At 46.0% G+C, this 24,217-nt stretch overlaps 1 protein-coding gene and 1 pseudogene across 1 annotated transcript; both read right to left on the reverse strand.

Moving 5' to 3' along the window:
- LOC138286926 (zinc finger protein 850-like) overlaps window positions 1–24,217 on the reverse strand; it is a 322,857-nt pseudogene that overhangs the window by 266,633 nt on the left and 32,007 nt on the right.
- On the reverse strand, window positions 13,205–15,444 carry LOC138287275 (zinc finger protein 135-like). Its single transcript, XM_069227635.1, is given in 2 exon segments — window positions 13,205–14,528; window positions 14,530–15,444. Coding segments are annotated over 2 exon segments (1,146 nt in total). The 5' UTR covers window positions 15,282–15,444; the 3' UTR covers window positions 13,205–14,134.

A 24,217-nucleotide genomic window follows, 5' to 3' on the forward strand; every position in this document is an offset into this window, starting at 1 on the left:
ACATTAACAAGTGGTTTGCTGCACTTGAGAGGGGCTGTGTTGTACAGGATGTCCCTCAAAGGCAGTGGGCTGCTATCCTATGGCTATCATTTAGTGGAAAGGGTAGGGATAGGCTCCTTACTGTAAAAGAAAGTGATGCCAATAATTTTGCAGTTCTTAAGAATGCACTCCTAGATGGTTATGGCTTAACCACTGAACAGTACAGGATGAAGTTCAGAGAAACCAAAAAGGAGTCTTCACAAGACTGGGTAGACTTTGTTGACCATTCAGTGAAGGCCTTGGAGGGGTGGTTACATGGCAGTAAAGTTACTGATTATGAAAGCCTGTATGACTTAATCCTGAGAGAGCATATACTTAATAATTGTGTGTCTGATTTGTTGCACCAGTACCTGGTGGACTCTGATCTGACCTCTCCCCAAGAATTAGGAAAGAAGGCAGACAAATGGGTCAGAACATGGGTGAACAGAAAAGTTCATACAGGGGGTGACAAAGTTGGCAAGAAGAAGGATGGTAAGTCTTCTGACAAGGGTGGGGACAAATCTAAAAATGAGTCTTCATCAGGCCCACAAAAACACTCTGGTGGGGGTGGTGGGTCCAAATCCTCTTCAAATCAAAACAAAGAAAATAAACCATGGTGCTATTTATGTAAAATAAAAGGCCATTGGACAACAGATCCCAGTTGTCCAAAGAAAAGCACCAAGCCTCCTACCACTACAACCCCTGCTGCTACACCTAGTGCCCCTAGTAATAGCAGTGGTGGTGGGAGCAAACCTACTAATAGCCAATCCAAGGGAGTAGTCGGGCTCACTTTTGGTAACTTAGTTGGGGTTGGTCTTATTAGGGAGACCACAGAGGCTGTGTTAGTCTCTGAGGGGGCTATTGATTTAGCCACCTTAGTTGCTTGTCCTCTTAACATGGATAAGTACAAGCAACTACCCCTAATAAATGGTGTTGAGGTTCAGGCCCACAGGGACACAGGTGCCAGTGTTACAATGGTAATAGAGAAACTGGTCCACCCTGAACAACACCTACTTGGTCACCAGTACCAAGTAACCGATGCTCACAACAACACACTTAGCCACCCCATGGCTGTTGTAAATCTCAACTGGGGGGGGGGGGGGGGGGGGTTACTGGTCCAAAGAAAGTTGTGGTTGCCTCAGATTGACCTGTAGACTGTCTACTTGGAAATGATTTAGAGACATCAGCTTGGTCAGATGTGGAGTTGGAGTCCCATGCAGCAATGCTGGGCATCCCAGGGCATATTTTTGCTTTGACAAGGGCTCAGGCCAAAAAGCAAAAAGGACAGGGTGACTTGGATCCTGGAAGAATGGACCAAGTGCTCCCTAAAGCTAGGGCTAGAAGAAGTAAAGCACTACCTACTATCCCTCCCTGTACAGTGGATTCTTCTTCTGAGGAAGAATAATTTCCACCCTGTGCAGAACCTACACCAGAGGAGCTGGAAGCAGACACTGCTGAGCTTTTGGGTGAAGGGGGGCCTGCCAGGGAGGAGCTGAGTGTGGCACAGCAAACCTGTCCCACACTAGAGGGTCTAAGGCAGCAAGCTGTCAAACAAGCAAATGGGGATGTCAGTGACTCTCACAGAGTTTACTGGGAGGACAACCTCTTGTACACTGAAGCAAGGGATCCAAAACCTGGAGCTGCCAGGAGATTGGTGATTCCTCAGGAGTACAGAAAGTTCCTCCTAACTCTAGCCCACGACATTCCCTTAGCTGGACATTTGGGGCAAATGAAAACTTGGGACAGGCTTGTTCCCTTGTTTCATTGGCCTAGAATGTCAGAGGACACAAAAGAATTGTGTAAGTCCTGTGAAACCTGTCAAGCCAGTGGCAAAACAGGTGGCACTCCAAAGGCACCCCTTATTCCACTGCCTGTGGTTGGGGTTCCCTTTGAAAGGGTAGGGGTTGACATAGTTGGCCCCCTTGACCATCCTACTGTTTCAGGCAATAGGTTTATCTTGGTGGTAGTGGACCATGCAACCAGATATCCTGAAGCAATTCCTCTAAGGACCACTACAGCTCCTGCAGTGGCAAAGGCCCTCCTGGGAATCTTTTCCAGGCTGGGCTTCCCAAAAGAGGTGGTATCAGACAGAGGAAGCAATTTCATGTCTGCTTACTTAAAGGCCATGTGGAAGGAGTGTGGTGTTACATACAAGTTCACTACACCCTATCATCCACAAACAAATGGACTGGTGGAGAGATTTAACAAAACTCTCAAAGGCATGATTATGGGACTCCCTGAAAAACTCTGCAGGAGATGGGACATCCTATTACCTTGCCTCCTTTTTGCTTACATTGAGGTACCCCAAAAAGGAGTGGGCTTCAGCCCCTTTGAACTCCTATTTGGACACCCTGTGAGAGGTCCTCTAACACTTGTTAAGGAGGGTTGGGAACAACCTTTAAAAGCTCCAAAGCAAGACATAGTGGACTATGTACTTGGCCTCAGACCAAGGATGGCTGAGTACATGAAAAAGGCCAGTAAAAACCTTCAGGCCAGCCAACAGCTCCAAAAGCAATGGCATGACCAGAAGGCTGTTTTGGTTCAGTACCAACCAGGGCAGAAAGTGTGGGTCTTGGAGCCTGTGGCCCCAAGAGCACTCCAAGATAAATGGAGTGGACCCCACACAATTGTTGAGAAAAAGGGTGAAGTCACCAACTTAGTTGACTTAGGCACTGCCAGGAGTCCCCTTAGGGTGCTCCATGTCAATCGCCTGAAACCCTACTATGACAGGGCTGATCTCACCCTGCTCGTGGCAACAGATGAGGGACAGGAAGAAGGGAGTGACCCTCTCCCTGATCTCTTCTCTTCCACAGAACAAGATGCTCTGGTGGAAGGTGTAGTACTGGCAGATTGTCTTACTGCTGAGCAGAAAGGCCACTGCATAAATCTCCTGGGTCAGTTTTCTGAACTCTTCTCTACTGTGTCAGGCACCACTTCTTGGTGTGAGCACACTATAGATACTGTAGACAGATTGCCTGTCAAAAGTAAGATCTATAGGCAGCCTGACCATGTCAGAGACTGCATAAAACAAGAAGTGCAGAAAATGCTTGAACTGGGAGTGGTTGAGCAGTCTGAAAGTCCATGGGCCTCTCCTATGGTACTTGTACCAAAACCTCATTCCAAGGATGGAAAGAAGGAAATGCGGTTTTGTGTAGACTATAGAGGTCTCAACCAAGTAACCAAAACTGATGCTCACCCTATACCCAGGGCAGATGAGCTAATAGATACACTGGCATCTGCCAAGTATCTAAGCACTTTTGACTTAACTGCAGGGTATTGGCAGATCAAATTATCAGAAGATGCAAAAGCAAAAACTGCATTTTCAACCATTGGAGGCCATTACCAATTCACGGTAATGCCTTTTGGATTGAAAAATGCACCTGCCACTTTTCAAAGATTGGTGAATACAGTCCTGCAAGGGCTGGAGGCTTTTAGTGCAGCATATCTGGACGATATAGCTGTCTTTAGCTCCAGTTGGGATGATCACCTGGTCCACCTATGGAAAGTTTTGGAGGCCCTGCAAAAGGCAGGCCTCACTATCAAGGCTTCAAAGTGCCAGATAGGGCAGGGGAAGGTGGTTTATCTGGGACACCTGGTAGGTGAAGAACAGATTGCACCACTTCAGGGGAAAATCCAAACTATTATAGATTGGGTTCCCCCTACAACTCAGACCCAGGTGAGAGCCTTCTTGGCCTCACTGGGTATTACAGGAGGTTCATAAAGAACTATGGCTCCATTGCAGCCCCTCTTAATGACCTCACCTCCAAGAAAATGCCTAAAAAAGGTATTGTGGACAGCTAGCTGTCAGAAAGCTTTTGAGGAGCTGAAGCAGGCCATGTGCTCTGCACCTGTCCTGAAAAGCCCCTGTTACTCCAAAAAAGTCATTGTCCAAACTGATGCATCTGAATTAGGGGTAGGGGCAGTCCTTTCACAACTTAATTCTGAGGGCCAGGATCAACCTGTTGCTTTTATCAGCAGGAGGTTGACCCCTAGAGAAAAGCGTTGGTCTGCCATAGAGAGGGAGGCCTTTGCTGTGGTCTGGGCACTAAAGAAGTTGAGGCCATACCTGTTTGGCACTCACTTCATTGTTCAGACAGACCACAAACCTCTACTTTGGCTAAAACAAATGAAAGGTGAAAATCCTAAATTGTTGAGGTGGTCTATATCCCTACAGGGAATGGACTATACAGTGGAACATAGACCTGGGAGTACCCACTCCAATGCAGATGGACTCTCCAGATATTTCCACTTAGACAATGAAGACTCATCAGGTCATGGCTAGTCTTATTGTCCTTCGTTTGGGGGGGGGGTTGTGTAGGAAAGTACCATCTTGCCTGGCATGTTACCCCCATATTTCACTGTATATATGTTGTTTTAGTTGTATGTGTCACTGGGACCCTGCCAGCCAGGGCCCCAGTGCTCATAAGTGTGCCCTGTATGTGTTACCTGTGTTATGACTAACTGTCTCACTGAGGCTCTGCTAACCAGAACCTCAGTGGTTATGCTCTCTCTGCTTTCTAAATTGACACTAACAGGCTAGTGACCAATTTACATTGGCATACTGGAACACCCTTATAATTCCCTAGTATATGGTACTGAGGTACCCAGGGTATTGGGGTTCCAGGAGATCCCTATGGGCTGCAGCATTTCTTTTGCCACCCATAGGGAGCTCTGACAATTCTTACACAGGCCTGCCACTGCAGCCTGAGTGAAATAACGTCCACGTTATTTCACAGCCATTTTACACTGCACTTAAGTAACTTATAAGTCACCTATATGTCTAACCTTTACCTGGTAAAGGTTGGGTGCTTAGTTACTTAGTGTGTGGGCACCCTGGCACTAGCCAAGGTGCCCCCACATTGTTCAGGGCCAATTCCCCAGACTTTGTGAGTGCGGGGACACCATTACACGCGTGCACTACATATAGGTTACTACCTATGTGTAGCTTCACAATGGTAACTCCGAATATGGCCATGTAACATGTCTATGATCATGGAATTGCCCCCTCTATGCCATCCTGGCATAGTTGGCATAATCCCATGATCCCACGGGTCTGTAGCACAGACCCGGGTACTGCCAAACTGCCTTTTCAGGGGTTTCACTGCAGCTGCTGCGGCTGCCAACCCCTCAGACAGGTTTCTGCCCTCCTGGGGTCCAGCCAGGCTTGGCCCAGGAAGGCAGAACAAAGGACTTCCTCAGAGAGAGGGTGTTACACCCTCTCCCTTTGGAAAATGGTGTGAAGGCAGGGGAGGAGTAGCCTCCCCAGTCTCTGGAAATGCTTTCATGGGCACACATGGTGCCCATTTCTGCATAAGCCAGTCTACACCGGTTCAGGGACCCCTCAGCCCCGCTCTGGCGCGAAACTGGACAAAGGAAAGGGGAGTGACCACTCCCCTGACCTGCACCTCCCCTGGGAGGTGCCCAGAGCTCCTCCAGTGTGCTCCAGACCTCTGCCATCTTGGAAACAGAGGTGCTGCTGGCACACTGAACTACTCTGAGTGGCCAGGGCCAGCAGGTGACGTCAGAGACTCCTTCTGATAGGCTCCTTCAGGTGTTGCTAGCCTATCTTCTCTCCTAAGTAGCCAAACCCTCTTTTCTGGCTATTTAGGGTCTCTGCTTTGGGGATTTCCTTAGATAACGAATGCAAGAGCTCATCAGAGTTCCTCTGCATCTCTCTCTTCACCTTCTGCCAAGGAATCGACTGCTGACCGCGCTGGAAGCCTGCAAAACTGCAACAAAGTAGCGAAGACGACTACTGCAACTCTGTAACACTGATCCTGCTGCCTTCTCGACTGCTTTCCTGGTGGTGCATGCTGTGGGGGTAGTCTGCCTCCTCTCTGCACTAGAAGCTCCGAAGAAATCTCCCGTGGGTCGATGGAATCGTCCCCCTGCAACCGCAGGCACCAAAGAACTGCATCACTGGTCCTCTGGGGCTCCTCTCAGCATGACGAGCGAGGTGCCTTGAATCCAGCAACTCTGTCCAAGTGACTCCCACAGTCCATTGACTCTTCAGTCCAAGTTTGGTGGAGGTAAGTCCTTGCCTCCCCACGCCAGACTGCATTGCTGGGAACCGCGTCTTTTGCAGCTACTCCGGCCTCTGTGCACTTCCGGCGGAAATCCTTTGTGCACAGCCAAGCCTGGGTCCACGGCACTCTAACCTGCATTGCACGACCTCCTGAGTTGTCCTCCGGCGGCGTGGGACTCCTTTGTGCAACTTCGGGTGAGCACCGTTTCACTCCTCTTCGTAGTGCCTGTTCCGGCACTTCTGCGGGTGCTGCCTGCTTCTGAGAGGGCTCCTCGTCCTGCTGGGCGCCCCTCTGTCCCCTGATGCAATTGGCGACATCCTGGTCCCTCCTGGGCCACAGCAGCATCCAAAAACCCTAACCGCACGACTTGCAGCTAGCAAGGCTTGTTTGCGGTCTTTCTTCAGGAAAACACTTCTGCACGACTCTCCACGGCGTGAGACATCCATCCTCCAAAGGGGAAGTTTCTAGCCCTTGTCGTTCCTGCAGAATCCTCAGCTTCTACTGTCCAGTAGCAGCTTCTTTGCACCCACAGCTGGCATTTCCTGGGCATCTGCCCACTCTCGACTTGGTCGTGACTTTTGGACTTGGTCCCCTTGTTCCACAGGTACCCTCGTCTGGAAATCCATTGTTGTTGCATTGCTGGTTTTGGTCTTTCCTGCAGAATTCCCCTATCACGACTTCTGTGCTCTTTGGGGAACTTTAGTGCACTTTGCACTCAATTTTCAGGGTCTTGGGGTGGGCTATTTTTCTAACCCTCACTGTTTTCTTACAGTCCCAGCGACCCTCTACAAGGTCACATAGGTTTGGGGTCCATTCGTGGTTCGCATTCCACTTTTGGAGTATATGGTTTGTGTTGCCCCTATCCCTATGTGTCCCCATTGCATCCTATTGTAACTATACATTGTTTGCACTGTTTTCTAATACTATACTGCATATTTTTGGTATTGTGTACATATATCTTGTGTATATTTGCTATCCTCATACTGAGGGTACTCACTGAGATACTTTTGGCATATTGTCATAAAAATAAAGTACCTTTATTTTTAGTATATCTGTGTATTGTGTTTTCTTATGATATTGTGCATATGACACTAGTGGTACTGTAGGAGCTTCACTCGTCTCCTAGTTCAGCCTAAGCTGCTCTGCTAAGCTACCATTATCTATCAGCCTAAGCTGCTAGACACCCTATACACTAATAAGGGATACCTGGGCCTGGTGCAAGGTGTAAGTACCCCTTGGTACTCACTACAAGCCAGTCTAGCCTCCTACATTGACGCACTGTAAATGAGAAACACCTTTGTGATTTGGAGCTGGGTAAAGAACACCATCAGGAAACAAACACAAATTGCCAGCACATTTTATTTATTTGCTGAAAGTTATTTAAAAATATAATTTCCAAGTTTCACATATCTGTTTAATAATATTTACACTTTCAGCCATTTCCAAGTTTATTTACAGATTGATAGTGGGAAAAACATGATGCATAAAAAGTAAAACCAAAACGTTCTTTTAACATTATTTTATGTTTCTTGTTTTTAAAATAGGCTGTCGGCCTTTCATGTGAGGATTATTATAAGGGCCTGACATCACTTTTTGTGACATCACTACATGTGACATCATTGTGATTTGCATATGAGAAGTGTCCCCCTCCCTTTCTTCCTCACAACTTGTGCCCTGTTTACTGGCATGACGTTAGTCTATGGGTATTGAAAATAAATATATAAATTCACAAGTATTCAAGCCTTTCCTCTAGTGGTGTCACACACTGCAAGTATTTGGCTGCTTCTTCTGCCTATTTTCACTTGCCGTTCCCCCTCTTATTTCTCACTTTCTTTCATTTTGCTCCCACTTTCTTTGTCTCACTCCCTTTATCTCTCTTTTGCCTTCTATATCTGCCACACACTCCTTCTTGCTTTAGCTTCATGAATGACTCTGTCACTTCTGACATTCAAACAACAAATCCTTCTGAACATTTGAGAGTAAGGGACAACCGTTGTGGAAGAGGAGTTGCTGGGTGAGCAATTGATCGTCCTAGCAATGATATTTTTTTGATGTGGGATTAAACTATTTCACCACATTCTTCAAACTGAATCTGCTAATTCAGTGGCTTCAGTCTGGTAAAAATAAGAGCTCGGCAAGTCACAAAATTCATGGTGGGAGCCAAGCCGGAGCAGAGCTAATGGTCAGACTTAGTTATAAGGCCCAAAGAACTAGCGGATGCATCAACTGATTCAATGCGTGAATGATTCAGCAAACATTATGTAAAAGCAAAGTATACTCTTTTGGATTAAAAAATAGGCTGTGTCCTGAACACCTGTGCTTCACTGTAGTTCAATACATAAACTGCAGCAGCATTTGTTAATAGTAATATGTACATTTTATCAATGGAGGTTCCCATCTCCAGAGCCCTGACAACACGTCCATGAGCGAAACAATAGGTGACAATTTGTCATCTGCACTGCAATTATTCTGCCAATATTTCTGTATGTGGGACAGTCTTATAGTGTGTTAAACTACATGACAGTGAACGCAGTATGTGTAAAATGTTAAAATGTCTTTTTTGAACAAGGCTAAACGTGGGATAAGTCAGGATACAATACTTTCTTCACTGAAAAAAACAAAGATTATAGAGACGGTATACTTAGAAAATAGAATTGAAAAAAAAACTTAGGAATTGACTGAAAAAAACAAAGGTTATGGGGCGTTATATGGCTGTGGAAAAGCTACATAGTTTGCATTTGCTAGAATTTTAGCACTGCATGTTCTTACTGGGCTCAGAGGCACAGCCTCCGATTTTATGAAAAAAAAGCACATAAATAGACTTTGTTCGAGACATAGGAAGAACAAAGTTCTAGATGTGATCTTTGCAGGTGCGTTTCCACCCTCAGACAACCACAACTTTTTCCCCTTGCTCACCCTTCACCCGTTCATGGTTCTCATAGTACTATGAAAAACTTTGTAGTGGGCTCCTTCATTCCACAATAATTCCTATAAAGAATTGTGCCATCATTTCCCGATTCTGTCCTTTAACTAGTTAGGATTTGGTTGAATGACTCTCTGTAAATAAGAAACTCATAAAACACATTAATATACAATTAATCTAACAGTGACTCATTTACATAGTGAGTAGTGAGCCAAGAACCAGCTCAATGTTAAATATCCCTGGGAAGTGCCACTATGATGGGTGCATTGACAGGTGCGTGTGAGGATGGACATTAGCATTGCTTCTTCCATGTCAGAGATTGGGTGGTAAGTATCGTGCACTGCAAGCATTAACCCTGAGAGTTACAGCTCACATTCCGCTGCTTTTACGTCTTGTGCTTTTGGACACTGTTCTCCGGCTACTGCCAGTGAATCATCAATGTTGTATGAAAATGACCAAACACCACGATCAGCTGTGAACATTCACCAGCGCGTGCTTGTTAAACTAGTTCTTCTAGCAGGGACTCAGTCCGAGTGTGTTGGGTTTATGGGTTTTATCACTAACCCCTCAAGTTAGCTGAAAGTACCCTTGTTAGTCCCAGTATTGTTCAGAGTGCTGCCTTTACAGGTAGCAGGAACAGGTGTGCTTGGATGTTTTTCTTTGCAACTGAATAAAAACCAACAATGTTTCTTTCATTTTAGTCAACAATGTGCTAGTCTCCCAATGTGCTTCCTGGTATGTCATGTTGTTTTGTTATGTGTGCAAAAGTGAACAATCACTGAGAATAGCCACGTTTTATAATTCTACAGGTATCGATATTTGTGTTTTGTCTTTTCTGACTAGACGGGTCTTCTACGATCTGGTATTTGAATGTCCCACATCATTGACATTTTATCTTTCTCTGTAATTCCTTCATGTTAAAATAACTGCACCTTTTTGCTCATGTCTATGTCCTCAGATGGTTCAATATTATTGTTAATCTTCTTAAGTTCTTTCCAGACTCGCAGCACCGCTAGGATTATTTCCATGTGAGTGAAATGAAAGTGTTCGCTTAGGACTGTGTGGAATCGAAAATTGACAAAAGCTCTTCACACTTTCAGTGCACTTCTAGGTCTTCCCACTGTGTGTTTGCTCATGACTTCGGAGAGCTGATAATTGACAAAAGCAGTTCTGACATTCTTTGCAATGTTTTTGTTTTTCTTCTGTGTGCGTTTGCTGATGTACCAATAGGTTTAATAACTGACAAAAGCTATCCACACATTCACTGCACCCAAAAGGCTTTTCCCCAGTGTGTGTCCATTGATGAATCCTTAATGTTGAAAAGTCACTAAAACTATTTTCACATTCATTGCATTTGACTAAAGCTCCTCACACATTCACTGCACTTGAATGGCTTTTCCGCTGTGTGTGTGTTCCTTGATATATTTGTAGGCCTGGTAAACTAAAGCTCTTCACACATTTGGGGCAATTGAAAGACTGTTCCCCTGTGAATGTTGATCGTAATAGTATTGTTTAGTCCCGTGTGTTTGCTGATGTCTTCGTAGTTTTGATAATCAACTGATCCTATTCACACATTTACTGTACCTTTATGTTTTTCCCTGGTGTGTATTCGTTGATGCTTTTTTAGGCCTGATAAGTGACTAAGTGGGTCATGACGACCCTGGCGGCCGGCAGGAACACTGGCGGTAATACCGCCAACAGGCTGGCGGTGTTCCGCCAGTGTATTCTGACCGTGGTGCATTAGCCATGGCCATAACGCCAGCCCCTCCACTATACCGCCAGGCTTCCGCCGGGTGGACATAATCCCCAGCCAGGCTAGCTAGCCAGGGCCCCAGTGCTCATAAGTTTGTGGCATATATGTGTTCCCTGTGTGGTGCCTAACTGTATCACTGAGGCTCTGCTAACCAGAACCTCAGTGTTTATGCTCTCTCTGCTTTTAAAATTGTCACTGCAGGCTAGTGACTAATTTTACCAATTCTCATTGGCACACTGAAACACCCTTAAAATTCCCTAGTATATGGTACCTAGGTACCCAGAGTATTGGGGTTCCAGGAGATCCCTATGGGCTGCAGCATTTCTTTTGCCACCCATAGGGAGCTCAGACAATTCGTACACAGGACTGCCCCTGCAGCCTGAGTGAAATAACGTCCACGTTATTTCACAGCCATTTTACACTGCACTTAAGTAACTTATAAGTCACCTTTATGTCTAACCCTCACTTGGTGAAGGTTAGGTGCAAAGTTACTTAGTGTGTGGGCACCCTGGCACTAGCCAAGGTGCCCACACATTGTTCAGGGCAAATTCCCCGGAATTTGTGAGTGTGGGGACAACATTACACTTGTGCACTACATATAGGTCAATACCTATATGTAGCGTCACCATGGTAACTCCGAACATGGCCATGTAACATGTCTAGGATCATGGAATTGTCACCCCAATACCATTCTGGTATTGGGGGGACAATTCCATGCATCCCCGGGTCTCTAGCACAGAACCCGGGTTCTGCCAAACTGCCTTTCCGGGGTCTCCACTGCAGCTGCTGCTGCTGCCAACCCCTCAGACAGGTGTCTGCCCCTCTGGGGCCTGGGCAGCCTGGTCCCAGGAAGGCAGAACAAAGGATTTCCTCTGAGAGAGGGTGGTACACCCTCTCCCTTTGGAAATAGGTGTGAAGGGCTGGGGAGGAGTAGCCTCCCTCAGCCTCTGGAAATGTTTTGATGGGCACAGATGGTGCCCATCTCTGCATAAGCCAGTCTACACCGGTTCAGGGATCCCCCAGCCCTGCTCTGGCGCAAAATTGGACAAAGGAAAGGGGAGTGACCACTCCCCTGACCAGTATCTCCCAGGGGAGGTGCCCAGGGCTCCTCCAGTGTGTCCCAGACCTCTGCCATCTTGGATTCAGAGGTGTTTGGACACAATGGACAGCTCTGAGTGGCCAGTGCCAGCAGGTGACGTCAGAGACCCCTCCTGATAGGTGCTTACCTCTTTCAGTAGCCAAACCTCCTTTTTTTGGCTATTTAGGGTCTCTCCTCTGGGCTATTCCTCAGATAACGAATGCAAGAGCTCACCAGAGTTCCTCTGCACTTCCCTCTTCGACTTCTGCCAAGGATCGACCGCTGACTGCTCCAGGACGCCTGCAAAACCGCAACAAAGTAGCAAGACGACTACCAGCAACATTGCAGCGCCTAATCCTGCCGGCTTTCTCGACTGGTTCCTGGTGGTGCATGCTCTGAGGGCTGTCTGCCTTCACCCTGCACTGGAAGCCAAGAAGAAATCTCTTGTGGGTTGACGGAGTCTTCCCCCTGCTAACGTAGACTCCAAATTTCTGCATCACTGGTCCTCTGGGTCCCCTCTCATCCTGACAAGTGTGGTCCCTGGAACACAGGATCTGGGTCCAAGTGTCTCCCACAGTCCAGTGGCCCTTCTGTCCACATTTGGTGGCAGTAAGTCCTTGCCTCCCCACGCCAGACAGTAATCCTGTGTACTGCGTGATCTGCAGCTGCTCCGGCTTCTGTGCACTTTTCTAAGGATTCCTTTGTGCACAGCCTAGCCTGGGTCCCCAGCACTCCGTCCTGCATTGCCCAACTCGCTGAGTTGGACTCCGACGTCGTGGGACCCTCCTTTGTGACTCTGAGTCGACCGCTGTCCTCAGATCTTCTAAGTGCTTGTTCCGGTACTTCTGCTGGTGCTGTCTGCTTCTGCCAGGGCTCTTTGAGTTGCTGAGCGCCCCCTCCGTCTCCTCCTCCAAGGGGCGACATCCTGGTCCTTCCTGGTCCCCAGCAGCACCCAAAATCCTCAACTGCGACTCTTGCAGCTAGCAAGGCTTGTTTGCAGTCTTTCTGCGTGGAAACAACTCTGCATCCTCCAGCACGCCGTGGGACATCGTCTGACCAAAGGAGAAGTTCTTGGCAGCTTCCGTCGTTGCACAATCTTCGGCTTCTTCCACCCGGAGGCAGCCCCTTTGCACCTTCATCTGGGGTTTCCTGGGCTCCTGCCCCCCCGGACACTATCGCGACTCTTGGACTTGGTCTCCTTCCTTTACAGGTCCAGGAATCCGTCTTCAGTGTTTTGCTGGTGGTTGTTGTTCTTGCAGAATCCCCTATCTCGACTATACTGTCTTTCTGGGGTAGTAGGGTAACTTTACTCCTACTTTTTAGGGTCTTGGGGTGGAGTATTTAGGACACCCTTGCTGTTTTCTTACAGTCCCAGCGACCCTCTACAATCTACTATAGGCCTGGGGTCCATTCGTGGTTTGCATTCCACTTTTGGAGTATTTGGTTTGCGTTGCCCCTAGGCCTATTTCTACCTATTGCATTCTATTGTGATTCTACATTGTTTGCACTACTTTTCTAACTGTTACTTACCTGATTTTGGTTTGTGTGCATATAATGTGTGTATATTACTTACCTCCTAAGGGAGTATATCCTCTGAGATACTTTTGGCATTTTGTCACTAAAATAAAGTACCTTTATTTTTAGTAACTCTGAGTATTGTGTTTTCTTGTGATATAGTGCTATATGATATAAGTGGTATAGTAGGAGCTTTGCATGTCTCCTAGTTCAGCCTAAGCTGCTCTGCTATAGCTACCTTCTATCAGCCTAAGCTGCTAGAAACACCTCTATTTTACTAATAAGGGATAACTGGACCTGGAACAAGGTGTAAGTACCACAAGGTACCCACTATAAGCCAGGCCAGTCTCCTACACCAGGGCAGCGCTATAAGCAGCTCTGCCCTGGGGATTATGAGTCCCCAACCGCCAGCCTGTCCATGGCGGTAAACACCGCCATGGAAAGGCTGGCGGTAAGGGGGACTCGGCGTGCCCCTCGGGGGCCCCTGCACTGCCCATGCACTTGGCATGGGCAGTGCAGGGCCTCCCAGGCACAGCCCCATCGCGCATTTCACTGCCTGAAATACGGGCAGTGTAATGCGCAACAGGTGCTGCTGCACCCACTGCACTTCAACATTGCCGCCAGCTCTATTATGAGCCGGCTTCAATGTCGATGTGGCTTGTCCGCTGGCCCAGCGGAAATGTCAAAATAGGGTGCCACGGATACCGCCAGCACTGTTCATACAATTCACTGCACTTCAATGTTTTTTCTCCTGTGTGCATTCGCTGATGATTCATTAATGCTGAAGAGTCACTAAAACTACTGCCGGATTTACTACAATGTTAAGGATTTTCCCCCGTGTGTGTGCGAGGATGTCTATGTAGGTGTGATAACTTACTAAAACTATTCCCACATTCACTGCACTTGAATGGTATTTCCCCTGTGTGTGTTCGCTGATGAGTCCCTAATGATGAAGCATAACTAAAAGTGCTGCCACATTCACTGCATTTGAATGGCTTTTCCACTGTGTGTGTTCGTTGATGATTCCTTAATGATGAAGAGTAAATAAAAGCGCTGCCACATTCACTGCACTTGAATTGTTTCTCCCCTGTGTGTGTTCGCTGATGTGTTTTTAGGTTTGATGACTGACTAAAGCTCTTCACACATTCACTGCACTTGAATGGTTTTTCCCCTGTGTGTGTTCGCTGATGAATCCTTAATGATGAAGCATGACAAAAATGTGCTGCCACATTCACTGCACTTGAAGGGTTTTTCCCCTGTGTGTGTTCGCTGATGTCTTTTTAGGTTTGATAAGTGACTAAAGCTCTTCAGACATTCACTGCACTTGAATGGCTTTTCCCCTGTGTGTGTTCGCTGATGAATCCTGAATGATGAAGAGTAAATAAAAGCGCTGCCACATTCACTGCACTTGAATGGTTTCTCCCCTGTGTGTGTTCGCTGATGTCTTTTTAGGTTTGATAATTGACTAAAGCTCTTCACACATTCACTGCACTTGAATGGTTTTTCCCCTGTGTGTGTTCGCTGATGAATCACTAAAGATGAAGCACAACTAAAAGCTCTGCCACATTCACTGCACTTGAATGGTTTTTCCCCTGTGTGTGTTTGCTGATGTCTTTTTAGGTTTGATAAGCGACTAAAGCTCTTCAGACATTCATTGCACTTGTATGGTTTTTTCCCAGTGTGTGTTTGCTGATGAATCCTTAATGATGAAGAGTAAATAAAAGCGCTGCCACATTCACTGCACTTGAATGGTTTTTCCCCTGTGTGTGTGCGCTGATGTCTTTGTAATTGTGATGACATACTAAAACACTTCACACATTCACTGCACTTGAATGGTTTTTCCCCTGTGTGCGTTCGCTGGTGTCTTTGTAATTGTAATGACATACTAAAACACTTCACACATTCACTGCACTTGAATGGTTTTTCCCCTGTGTGTGTTCGCTGGTGTCTTCGTAGGTGTGATGACATACTAAAGCACTTTGCACATTCACTGCACTTGAATGGTTTTTCCCCTGTGTGTTCGCTGATGTCTTTTTAGGTTTGATAAGTGACTAAAGCTCTTCAGACATTCATTGCACTTGAATGGTTTTTCCCCTTTGTGTGTTTGCTGATGAATCCTTAATGATGAAGAGTAAATAAAAGCGCTGCCACATTCACTGCACTTGAATGGTTTCTCCCCTGTGTGTGTTCGCTGATGTCTTTGTAATTGTGATGACTGACTAAAGCACTTTGCACATTCACTGCACTTGAATGGTTTTTCCCCTGTGTGTGTTTGCTGATGAATCCTGAGTTGTGAACAATCACTAAAACTACTTCCACATTCAGTGCAATGGTATGGATTTTCCCCTGTGTGTGTTTGATGATGTCTTTGGAGGTGTGATGATTGACTAAAGCTCTTCACGCATTCACTGCACTTGTATGGTTTTTCCCCTCTGTGTGTTTGCTGATGTCTCTGTAAGTCTGGTAATTGACTGATGCTCTTCACACAATCACTGGACTTGAATGTTTTTTTTCTGTGTGAGTTTGCTGATGGTGCTTTAATTGAGATGAGAAACTAAAACTCTCACTAAATGTGTATGATTTGTTTTTCGTGGTTAGTGTCTGTGGGTCGGTTATATATTTGTCTACATCCCAAGACTGTGTTTCCTGATGAGCCATATGGCTGATAAAGCACTTGCACGTTTGATTTCTGAATTAAAACTAACGTTCAATAGCCATTAAATACGTGTCACACTCATAATATATATAAAATATGATGTAGGTGGTTGTGATTTTAGATTGGATTATGGCTATGCACGCTTGTGGGTAAAGATTCATCTCCCTTCTGGCCGGTGCAAATTGGAACAGTCTGTTGTATTGTAGACAGCAGAACTCCTCTTTCCTTTACCCCTCAGTTGTTTGGCTCCACTCTGTTGTGCTTTTCTCTGGTTGCTGTGATTTGGCCAGAGGGGTTTACAATACACGCAGAGCATTGAATGATGGTCTGTTATCACTTTAGAAAACAAAGCACTGCTGTAACATCATACTGATCCCATGACCAAAGCTGGTGTTGGACACGTGTTTATACAAGGGGTCGTTTGTTATTGTTGTTGTTGCTGCCTTCATTTTCAAGCAGTCATTTCTTCGTCTTGTGGTGTTGAGGTGCACAGCTCAGACTCTTACATCCACTGAATTGCCCTTAAATGCTTCTTCCAGGATCAGTTTATGTGCAGGTTTCTCAGTTGCTGCCTGTATTGATGTTTTCCTGAATACCGGAGCTCATTGTTGGTGACTGTTCTTTGCAGATTTGCAGTTTTATCTTCTTTATTCATAATAATGTCATGCACTCAAGGCTTGTGTTCTGTTGGATGTGAAGATATTAAAAATTACTAAATGGAAATGTGAATACACAATATTGAACTGGTTGTAAATTACATCTCTACTTAACCGTCTTTAAAACTTAGCAAGGAATACTTCACCATACACGGATATTTAAATAAAAGTTTTGTTGAACATGTCACATCGTATTAACTTCGGAAAAGGAGGTGATTTACCAGTGTTCATAGAGTAACTAAGAAAAGGAAGGACGCTCACGGAGTGCCTATGTGCTACACGTCACATCGTATTAACCTCTGAAAAGGAGGTGATTTACCAGTGTTCACAGAGTAACTTAGTAAAGGAAGGACGCTCACGGAGCACCACGTGATACATGTCACATCATATTAACCTCTGAAAAGGAGGTGGTTTACCAGTGTTCCCAGAGTAACTTAGTAAAGGAAGGACGCTCACGGAGCACCTATGTGGTACTGGCGCAGCTTTAGGTATATGCACATGGATTAGATTTAATTTAAAGAAGAACTGATTGTGGAAAAACAGAGGGATCAGGCTGGGCTGCTGTTATTTAGTAACTCTTCAGAAAATATATAACAAAGGTAACTCTTCAGGAAGTATACTGTATAACAAAAATACCTAAATTCACACACTTCAAATAAATGCTTCCCTGTTCACATTGGATCAGCTCAAATGCCAACTCCTGTCTTCACCTTACTGTTCATCAAGTCACCTTTGACACTTTCAAAAGCTCCCCTGGTTCAAGCATTACTGTTTTTTTCTAACCTGAAAGATTGGAGCATTATTGCGAGTTGAGGTGGGCTACCTATTGCCATAACATCTGCCCATCTCCCTCAAACTAGCAGAGCTTATAGTGCCTGATTCTGGCCCTGAAAGACAACTTAAAAAGATGCAGCTCCTTCCAGGGCCTTTTTGTAAAAAAGAATGAGTGGTTGATTGTAACGCCCGGCCTTTACATTATCTGCACAAATAAGGCAAACAAACATTGATTCATATAATTTATTATTCAACAATATCAGTCATTAAGAGAATCCATCACAACTAATAATTCACCGGGTATATCCCCGCAACGGATGTGTGCATTTAACCTTTTTCCTCTTTTTCTGCCTTCACGTGGTATCTGACTTAATGTTGTAAGTTTGGGACCTAGGATGCTACTTTGTGACTGGATGGGCATTGGGCAGATCGGTGTGAGTTATCCACAGGTGAGGCTGCATTTCTACCTTTCCATATTTCTTATATTCAAGTTTACCTCATTTCCTGTCCTTCAGCTCCCTTACGTCTGGACACTCACTCTGCAGCGTTCAGCAGGAGTCAGATAATGGCCTTACAGTCAAGAGGCCACGGTTGTCAGCCTAGGGATTACAAGCTTATTTTTGGAAGCTCGCCTGTGAGGTACAAACAGAGGAGGCACATAGGTATTTGTCTATGAGGTACATACAGAGAAGGTGCACCGGTATGTGCTTAGGAGGAACAGAAGAGGTGCAGAGGTAGGTGCGAATGAGGTACAAACAGAGGAGGCGCACAGGTACAAACAGAGGAGGCGTACAGGTAGATGTGTATGAGTTACAAACATAGAAGGTGCATAGGTAGGTGCATGTGAGGTAGAAACAGGAGGTGCACATGTAGGTGCTTATGAGCTACAAACAGAGGAGACACACAGGTAGGTGCCTATGAAGTACATAGAGAGAAGGTGCAGAGGTAGGTGTTTCTGAGGTATAAACAGAGGAGGCGCACAGGTAGATGCTTATGAGCTACAAACAGAGGAGGTGCACATGTAGATGCCTATGAGGGAGTGAATGTTTGATTTGTTCCGTATTCCATCCATCATCTGTTCTTTTTGCTTTTGTCGCCCGAAGGTCAGGCACCCGACTACCTCTGCTCCAGCCGGTAGTGCCTCTCTTTGACCCCTTGTCAACTTCAGATGTGATGCTCTCTGCCCCATCCTTCTGGGAAGCGCTGGCAAGTTGGGAATTCTCACTCCCCCACTTTTTGCCAAGGAAATAGCACTATTGATGCCCATGTGAAACGTGTGTGTCTATGGGGTATGCATAGGCACTTGGCTCTACCTGTTCTTTCTGTACACAGGAGGCGTGCACCCTGCACTCCATCCACCCACATTTCAATCTGCGTTTTGCCTGCTACGTAGTGGAAAGGTGTTAACCAAATTTAATTACCATACAGCATGGCCAACAACAGTACAAACTTCCCCATATGCGAGAATGACTAAAGAATAGCTGGCCGTAGCATACACTTTGTCACACCCCCAGAATAATTACATGTGTAATCTGACTGATTGATGGAACGTTTGCAGTTTTATTTTTCACCACCATCTTAATTACATTTTGTTCGCATTGAACATAATTTCAGCGTAGTGGGAGAGAAAAATCCGGTAAAACTGCTAAAAGAACGATAAGACAGCAACTGTAAAGGAAAATTGCAATTTTTGCTCTTTAGTACCGAGACGTTAGGTTACACCTAATTTTCTTATTTTCTTCCCCCCAAAAAATTGACCTGATTAGCTTCTAACCTAGGCACAATTTGACAAATCTAAACAAAATCTGGCATAAAACTGGAATTTATTTTTTAGTCCAGTTCGATCTGCTAATAACTGTGGCACAGTTTGATAAATCGGCATAGAATTTAGCAGAGTATTAGGACACTTGTAATAGGCCTCAAGAAAATGACAGAAGGCCTACTCTGGTCAACACACGACGTAGAAAACAGATGTGCAGAAGTGTACATGATACATGAAAAGTACAAGCCTCGGTTTGAATACAATGGTCACTTAGGGACGCAGGAACAGAAAGGAGAATGAGGAGAGAGGCCAGGTGCAGGGTAAAAGCAGTCACAGTTCGAATTCGCATGCCATAGATAATTTAGAAGAACGCATACACAAAGCAGAGTCTGAGCCACTTTCTGATACCAGGGTTAGGAGAAGGGGTAAATCATGACAGGCTGAAAGGGAGACACAGCACTAGATGTTTGTGTTTCAAGGTTGGCAGGGAGTGGCAGACAGACCGTAAAACTTCAAAGTTGGCAGACGTGTAGGGAGGACATATTGATAGAGTTCAAAGGGTAGGATCGAAGGTCACTGTGTATGTAGGAAGATATATATGTATTATATCTGTTATTGCTGAATTTTAGTAACAGGTAGTCAGATAGCATTTAAAGAATTTTAGTCTTTGTTAATTGTAAATGTAATGAAGGAGGTGGAACTTAGGTGCCCACCAAGAGCATAAAAATCGCTGTTTGTAAGAGCTGAGTTGAGTGTGGCTTCAGTTACACAACTGTGCTGTCCTCCCGGCCGTATTTTATTTACTTATAAATATACTCAATTATTATTAGAATTGTGTCACTTCTTTATTTCTGAGAAAAACTCAACTACATTTTAGCGAGCGGCAGCCAGGAGCCCGCTACTTCCTCAAGTCCCGGGATGCAGCTGAAGGAAGCACCGCCGGTGACGCTTCAATAGAACATTGCATGCAAACCAGGTGAGAATTACACCTGTCTGTTCAAGCGGACGGGCGAAATTCCAGAGCCTGCTTACCTAAAGAGTAGGAGGGGTTGGGCTTCAAACTCTGATAGTTAAAAGTGCATAATTCTGTTGTAATTGTAGTATGTGGAAGTAAGTGCATGCAGGATTTGTGTGTTTTAAAAAATATATAATGTTGATGTAGAAATGAAATGTGATATCCCGGCCAGGCTGGAAGACACACTATTGCCCATATTATGGCAATAGCGGTAAAACCCACTTACCGCCACGCTGACTACTGACAACATACCGCTGCAGCGGCAGATATCTGTTCACCATATTATGACACACACACACACACCAATACGTCACTATTTAGCCACACACACAAGTCCGCCACACCAAAGGTCAGTGATAAACCGGCGGTATCAAAACCCACACCGTTACGCCAAAAGAACAACGCCCATCACATTATGACCCACGAATCACCACGGCGGACATTCAATGGCGGTAAACCATTGGCGGTACATACCGCCACGCTCAAAATACACACACACATACCAAGCAGCACAACATTGGACAATTCAAGCTACACACACCTGACACCCATACACACACCACACCCACACACACCACTATAAAATACACACCCACAGTACCCACAACCCTTTACCATTAAAAACAATTGCGACAAGATAGACACCACGACCACAGACAAGACCAGAGCCACACACCACCATCACCTATACACCACCCACGCACCTCACAACATGTAGGAAGGTAGCCTCCATCTAGCATTGTTACCCCCACTTTTGGCCTGTTTGTGAGTATATGTCAGTGTGGTTTTACTGTCTCACTGGGATCCTGCTAGCCAGGACCCCAGTGCTCATAGGTTGTGGCCTGAATGTGTTCCCTGTGTGGTGCCTAACTGTGTCACTGAGGCTCTGCTAACCAGAACCTCAGTGCTTATGCTCTCTCTGTCTTTAAAATTGTCACTGCAGGCTAGTGACCATTTTTACCAATTCTGATTGGCACACTGGAACACCCTTATAATTCCCTAGTATATGGTACCTAGGTACCCAGGGTATTGGGGTTCCAGGAGATCCCTATGGGCTGCAGCAATTTTTTTACCACACATAGAGAGCTCAGACAATTCTTACACAGGACTGCCACTGCAGCCTGAGTGAAATAACAACCACGTTATTTCACAGCCATTTTTCACTGCACTTAAGTAACTTATAAGTCACCTATATGTCTAACCCTCACCTAGTGAAGGTTAGGTGCAAAGTTTCTAAGTGTGAGGACACCCTGGCACTAGCCAAGGTGCCCCCACATAGTTCAGGGCAATTTCCTCAGACTTTGTGAGTACGGGGACACCATTACACGCGTGCACTACATATAGGTCAATACCTATATGTAGCTTCACAATGGTAACTCCGAATATGGCCATGTAACATGTCTACAATCATGGAATTGTCCCCCCATGCCAAATCAGGTATTGGGGTGCCAATCCCATGCATCCCCAGGGCTCCAACATGGACACCAGGTACTGCCAAACTAGCTCTCTGGGGTTTTCACTGCAGCTACCGCTGCTGCCAACCCACAGACAGGCTTCTGCCCTCCTGGGGTCTGGGCAGCCCAGTCCCAGGAAGGCAGAACAAAAGATTTCCTCAGAGAGAGGGTGTTACACCCTCACCCTTTGGAAATAGGTGTTAAGGGACTGGGAGGAGTAGCCTCTCCTGGCCTCTGGGAGTGCTTTGAAGGGCACAGATGGTGCCCTCCTTGCATAAACCAGTCTACACCGGTTCAGGGATCCCTCAGCCCCTGCTCTGGCACAAAACTGGACAAAGGAAAGGGGAGTGACCACTCCCCTGTCCATCACCACCCCAGAGGGGGTGCCCAGAGCTCCTCTAGTGTGTCCCAGACCTCTGCCATTATGAATGCAGAGGTGTGAGGGCACAATGGAGACCTCTGAGTGGCCAGTGCCAGCAGGTGATGTCAGAGACCCCTCCTGATAGGTGCTTACCTGGTTAGGTGGCCAATCCTCCTTTGTGGGCTATTTAGGGTCTCTCCTGTGGGTTTCTCGTCAGATAACGAATGCAAGAGCTCACCAGAGTTCCTCTGCATCTCCCTCTTCGACTTCTGCCAAGGATCGACCGCTGACTGCTCCAGGACGCCTGCAAAACTGCAACAAAGTAGCAAGATGACTACCAGCAACATTGTAGCGCCTAATCCTGCTGGCTTTCTCGACTGTTTCCTGGTGGTGCATGCTCTGAGGGCTGTGTGCCTTCACCCTGCACTGGAAGCCAAGAAGAAATCTCCCGTGGGTCAACGGAATCTTCCCCCTGCTAACGCAGGCACCAAACTTCTGCATCACCGGTCCTCTGGGTCCTCTCTCATCTTGACGAGCGTGGTCCCTGGAACACAGGAGCTGGATCCAAGTAACCCAGACAGTGCAGTGGTCCATCTGTCCAAATTTGGTGGAGGTAAGTCGTTGCCTCCCCACACCAGACAGTAATCCTGTGTACTGTGTGATCTGCAGCTGCTAGGGCTTCTGAGCAGTTATGCAAGGAATCCGGCACAGCCCAGGTCCCCAGCACTCCGTCCTCCATTGCTCAACTCGCTGAGTTGACCACCGGCTTCGTGGGACCCTCCTTTGTAGCGTTGAGACGACCGATGTACTCAGATTTCTTGAACCCCTGTTCAAGTGCTTCTGCGGGTGCTACCTGCTTCTGCGTGGGCTCTCTGTGTTGCTGAGCGCCCCCTCTGTCTCCTCCTCCAAGGGGCAACCTCCTCGTCCTTCCTGGGCCCAGGCAGCACCCATTTTCTTCAACCACGACCTTTGCAGCTAGCAAGGCTTGTTTGAGGTGTTTCTGCGTGGAAACAACTCTGCATCCTCCAGCAGGCCGTGGGACATCTTCTGTGCAAAGGAGAAATTCCTGGCATCTTCCATTGTTGCAGAATCTTCAGCTTCTTCCACCCGGAGGCAGCCATTTTGCACCTTCATCTGGGGTTTAGTGGGCTCCTGCCCCCCCTGGACACTTTCGTGACTCTTGGACTTGGTCCCATTCCTTTACAGGTCCTCAGGTCCAGGAATCCGTCTTCAGTGTTTTGTAGTCAGTTGCTGTCTTTACAGAATCTCCTATCACGACTTTAGTGTGTTTCTGGGGAAGTACGGTAATTTTACTCCTACTTTTCAGGGTCTTGGGGTGGGGTATCTTGGACACCCTTAGTGTTTTCTTACACTCCCAGCGACCCTCTACACACTACACGAGGCCTGGGGTCCCTAAGTGGTTCACATTCCACTTTCTTAGTATATGGTTTGTGTTGCCCCTAGGCCTATTGCATCCTTTTGTATTCTACAGTGTTTGCACAACTTTTCTAACTGTTTATGTACACAAACTATACACACAAACCAAAATCAGGTATTTTACTTACCTCCTAAGGGAGTATATCCTCTGAGATATTTTTGGCACATTGTCACAAAAATAAAGTACCTTTATTTTTAGTAACTCTGAGTATTGTGATCCTTATGATATAGTGCTATATGATATAAGTGGTATAGTAGGAGCTTTGCATGTCTCCTAGTTCAGCCTAAGCTGCTCTGCTATAACTATCTCTATCAGCCTAACCTGCTAGAACACTACTAATCTTCTAATAAGGGATAACTGGAACTGGCACAAGGTGTAAGTACCATCAGGTACCCGCTATAAGCCAGGCCAGCCTCCTACTTTGGTGGTGCAGCGGTGAGACAAGTACTTGTAACTGCTTTACCACTTTGTCATTGGTGCTTTTCATAAGAAAAACATATACCATAAAAAAATATACAGAAGTTTTGAAAAGTTTGAAAAAGTTTTTCTCTTTTCTTTATAAGTTTCTAAACTTTTTTCTCTCTGTCCTAAACCCTTTCTAACAAACATGTCTGCAGTAGAACTTACTCCCACAGTTGTCCAGGCAACCTATGGTAGTTTAAACTTTAAAAGTTTGAGGGGTCTCTGCATAGAAAGAGGTTTAAGCATTGGGAAGAACCCTACCAAACATCTTCTCCTTAGCCTTCTCCTAGAAAGTGACCAGAACCAGTCTGGCCCTGTAGGAAAGT

This window comes from Pleurodeles waltl, chromosome 4_1 (genome assembly GCF_031143425.1).
Source record: "Pleurodeles waltl isolate 20211129_DDA chromosome 4_1, aPleWal1.hap1.20221129, whole genome shotgun sequence".
NCBI lineage: Eukaryota > Metazoa > Chordata > Amphibia > Caudata > Salamandridae > Pleurodeles > Pleurodeles waltl.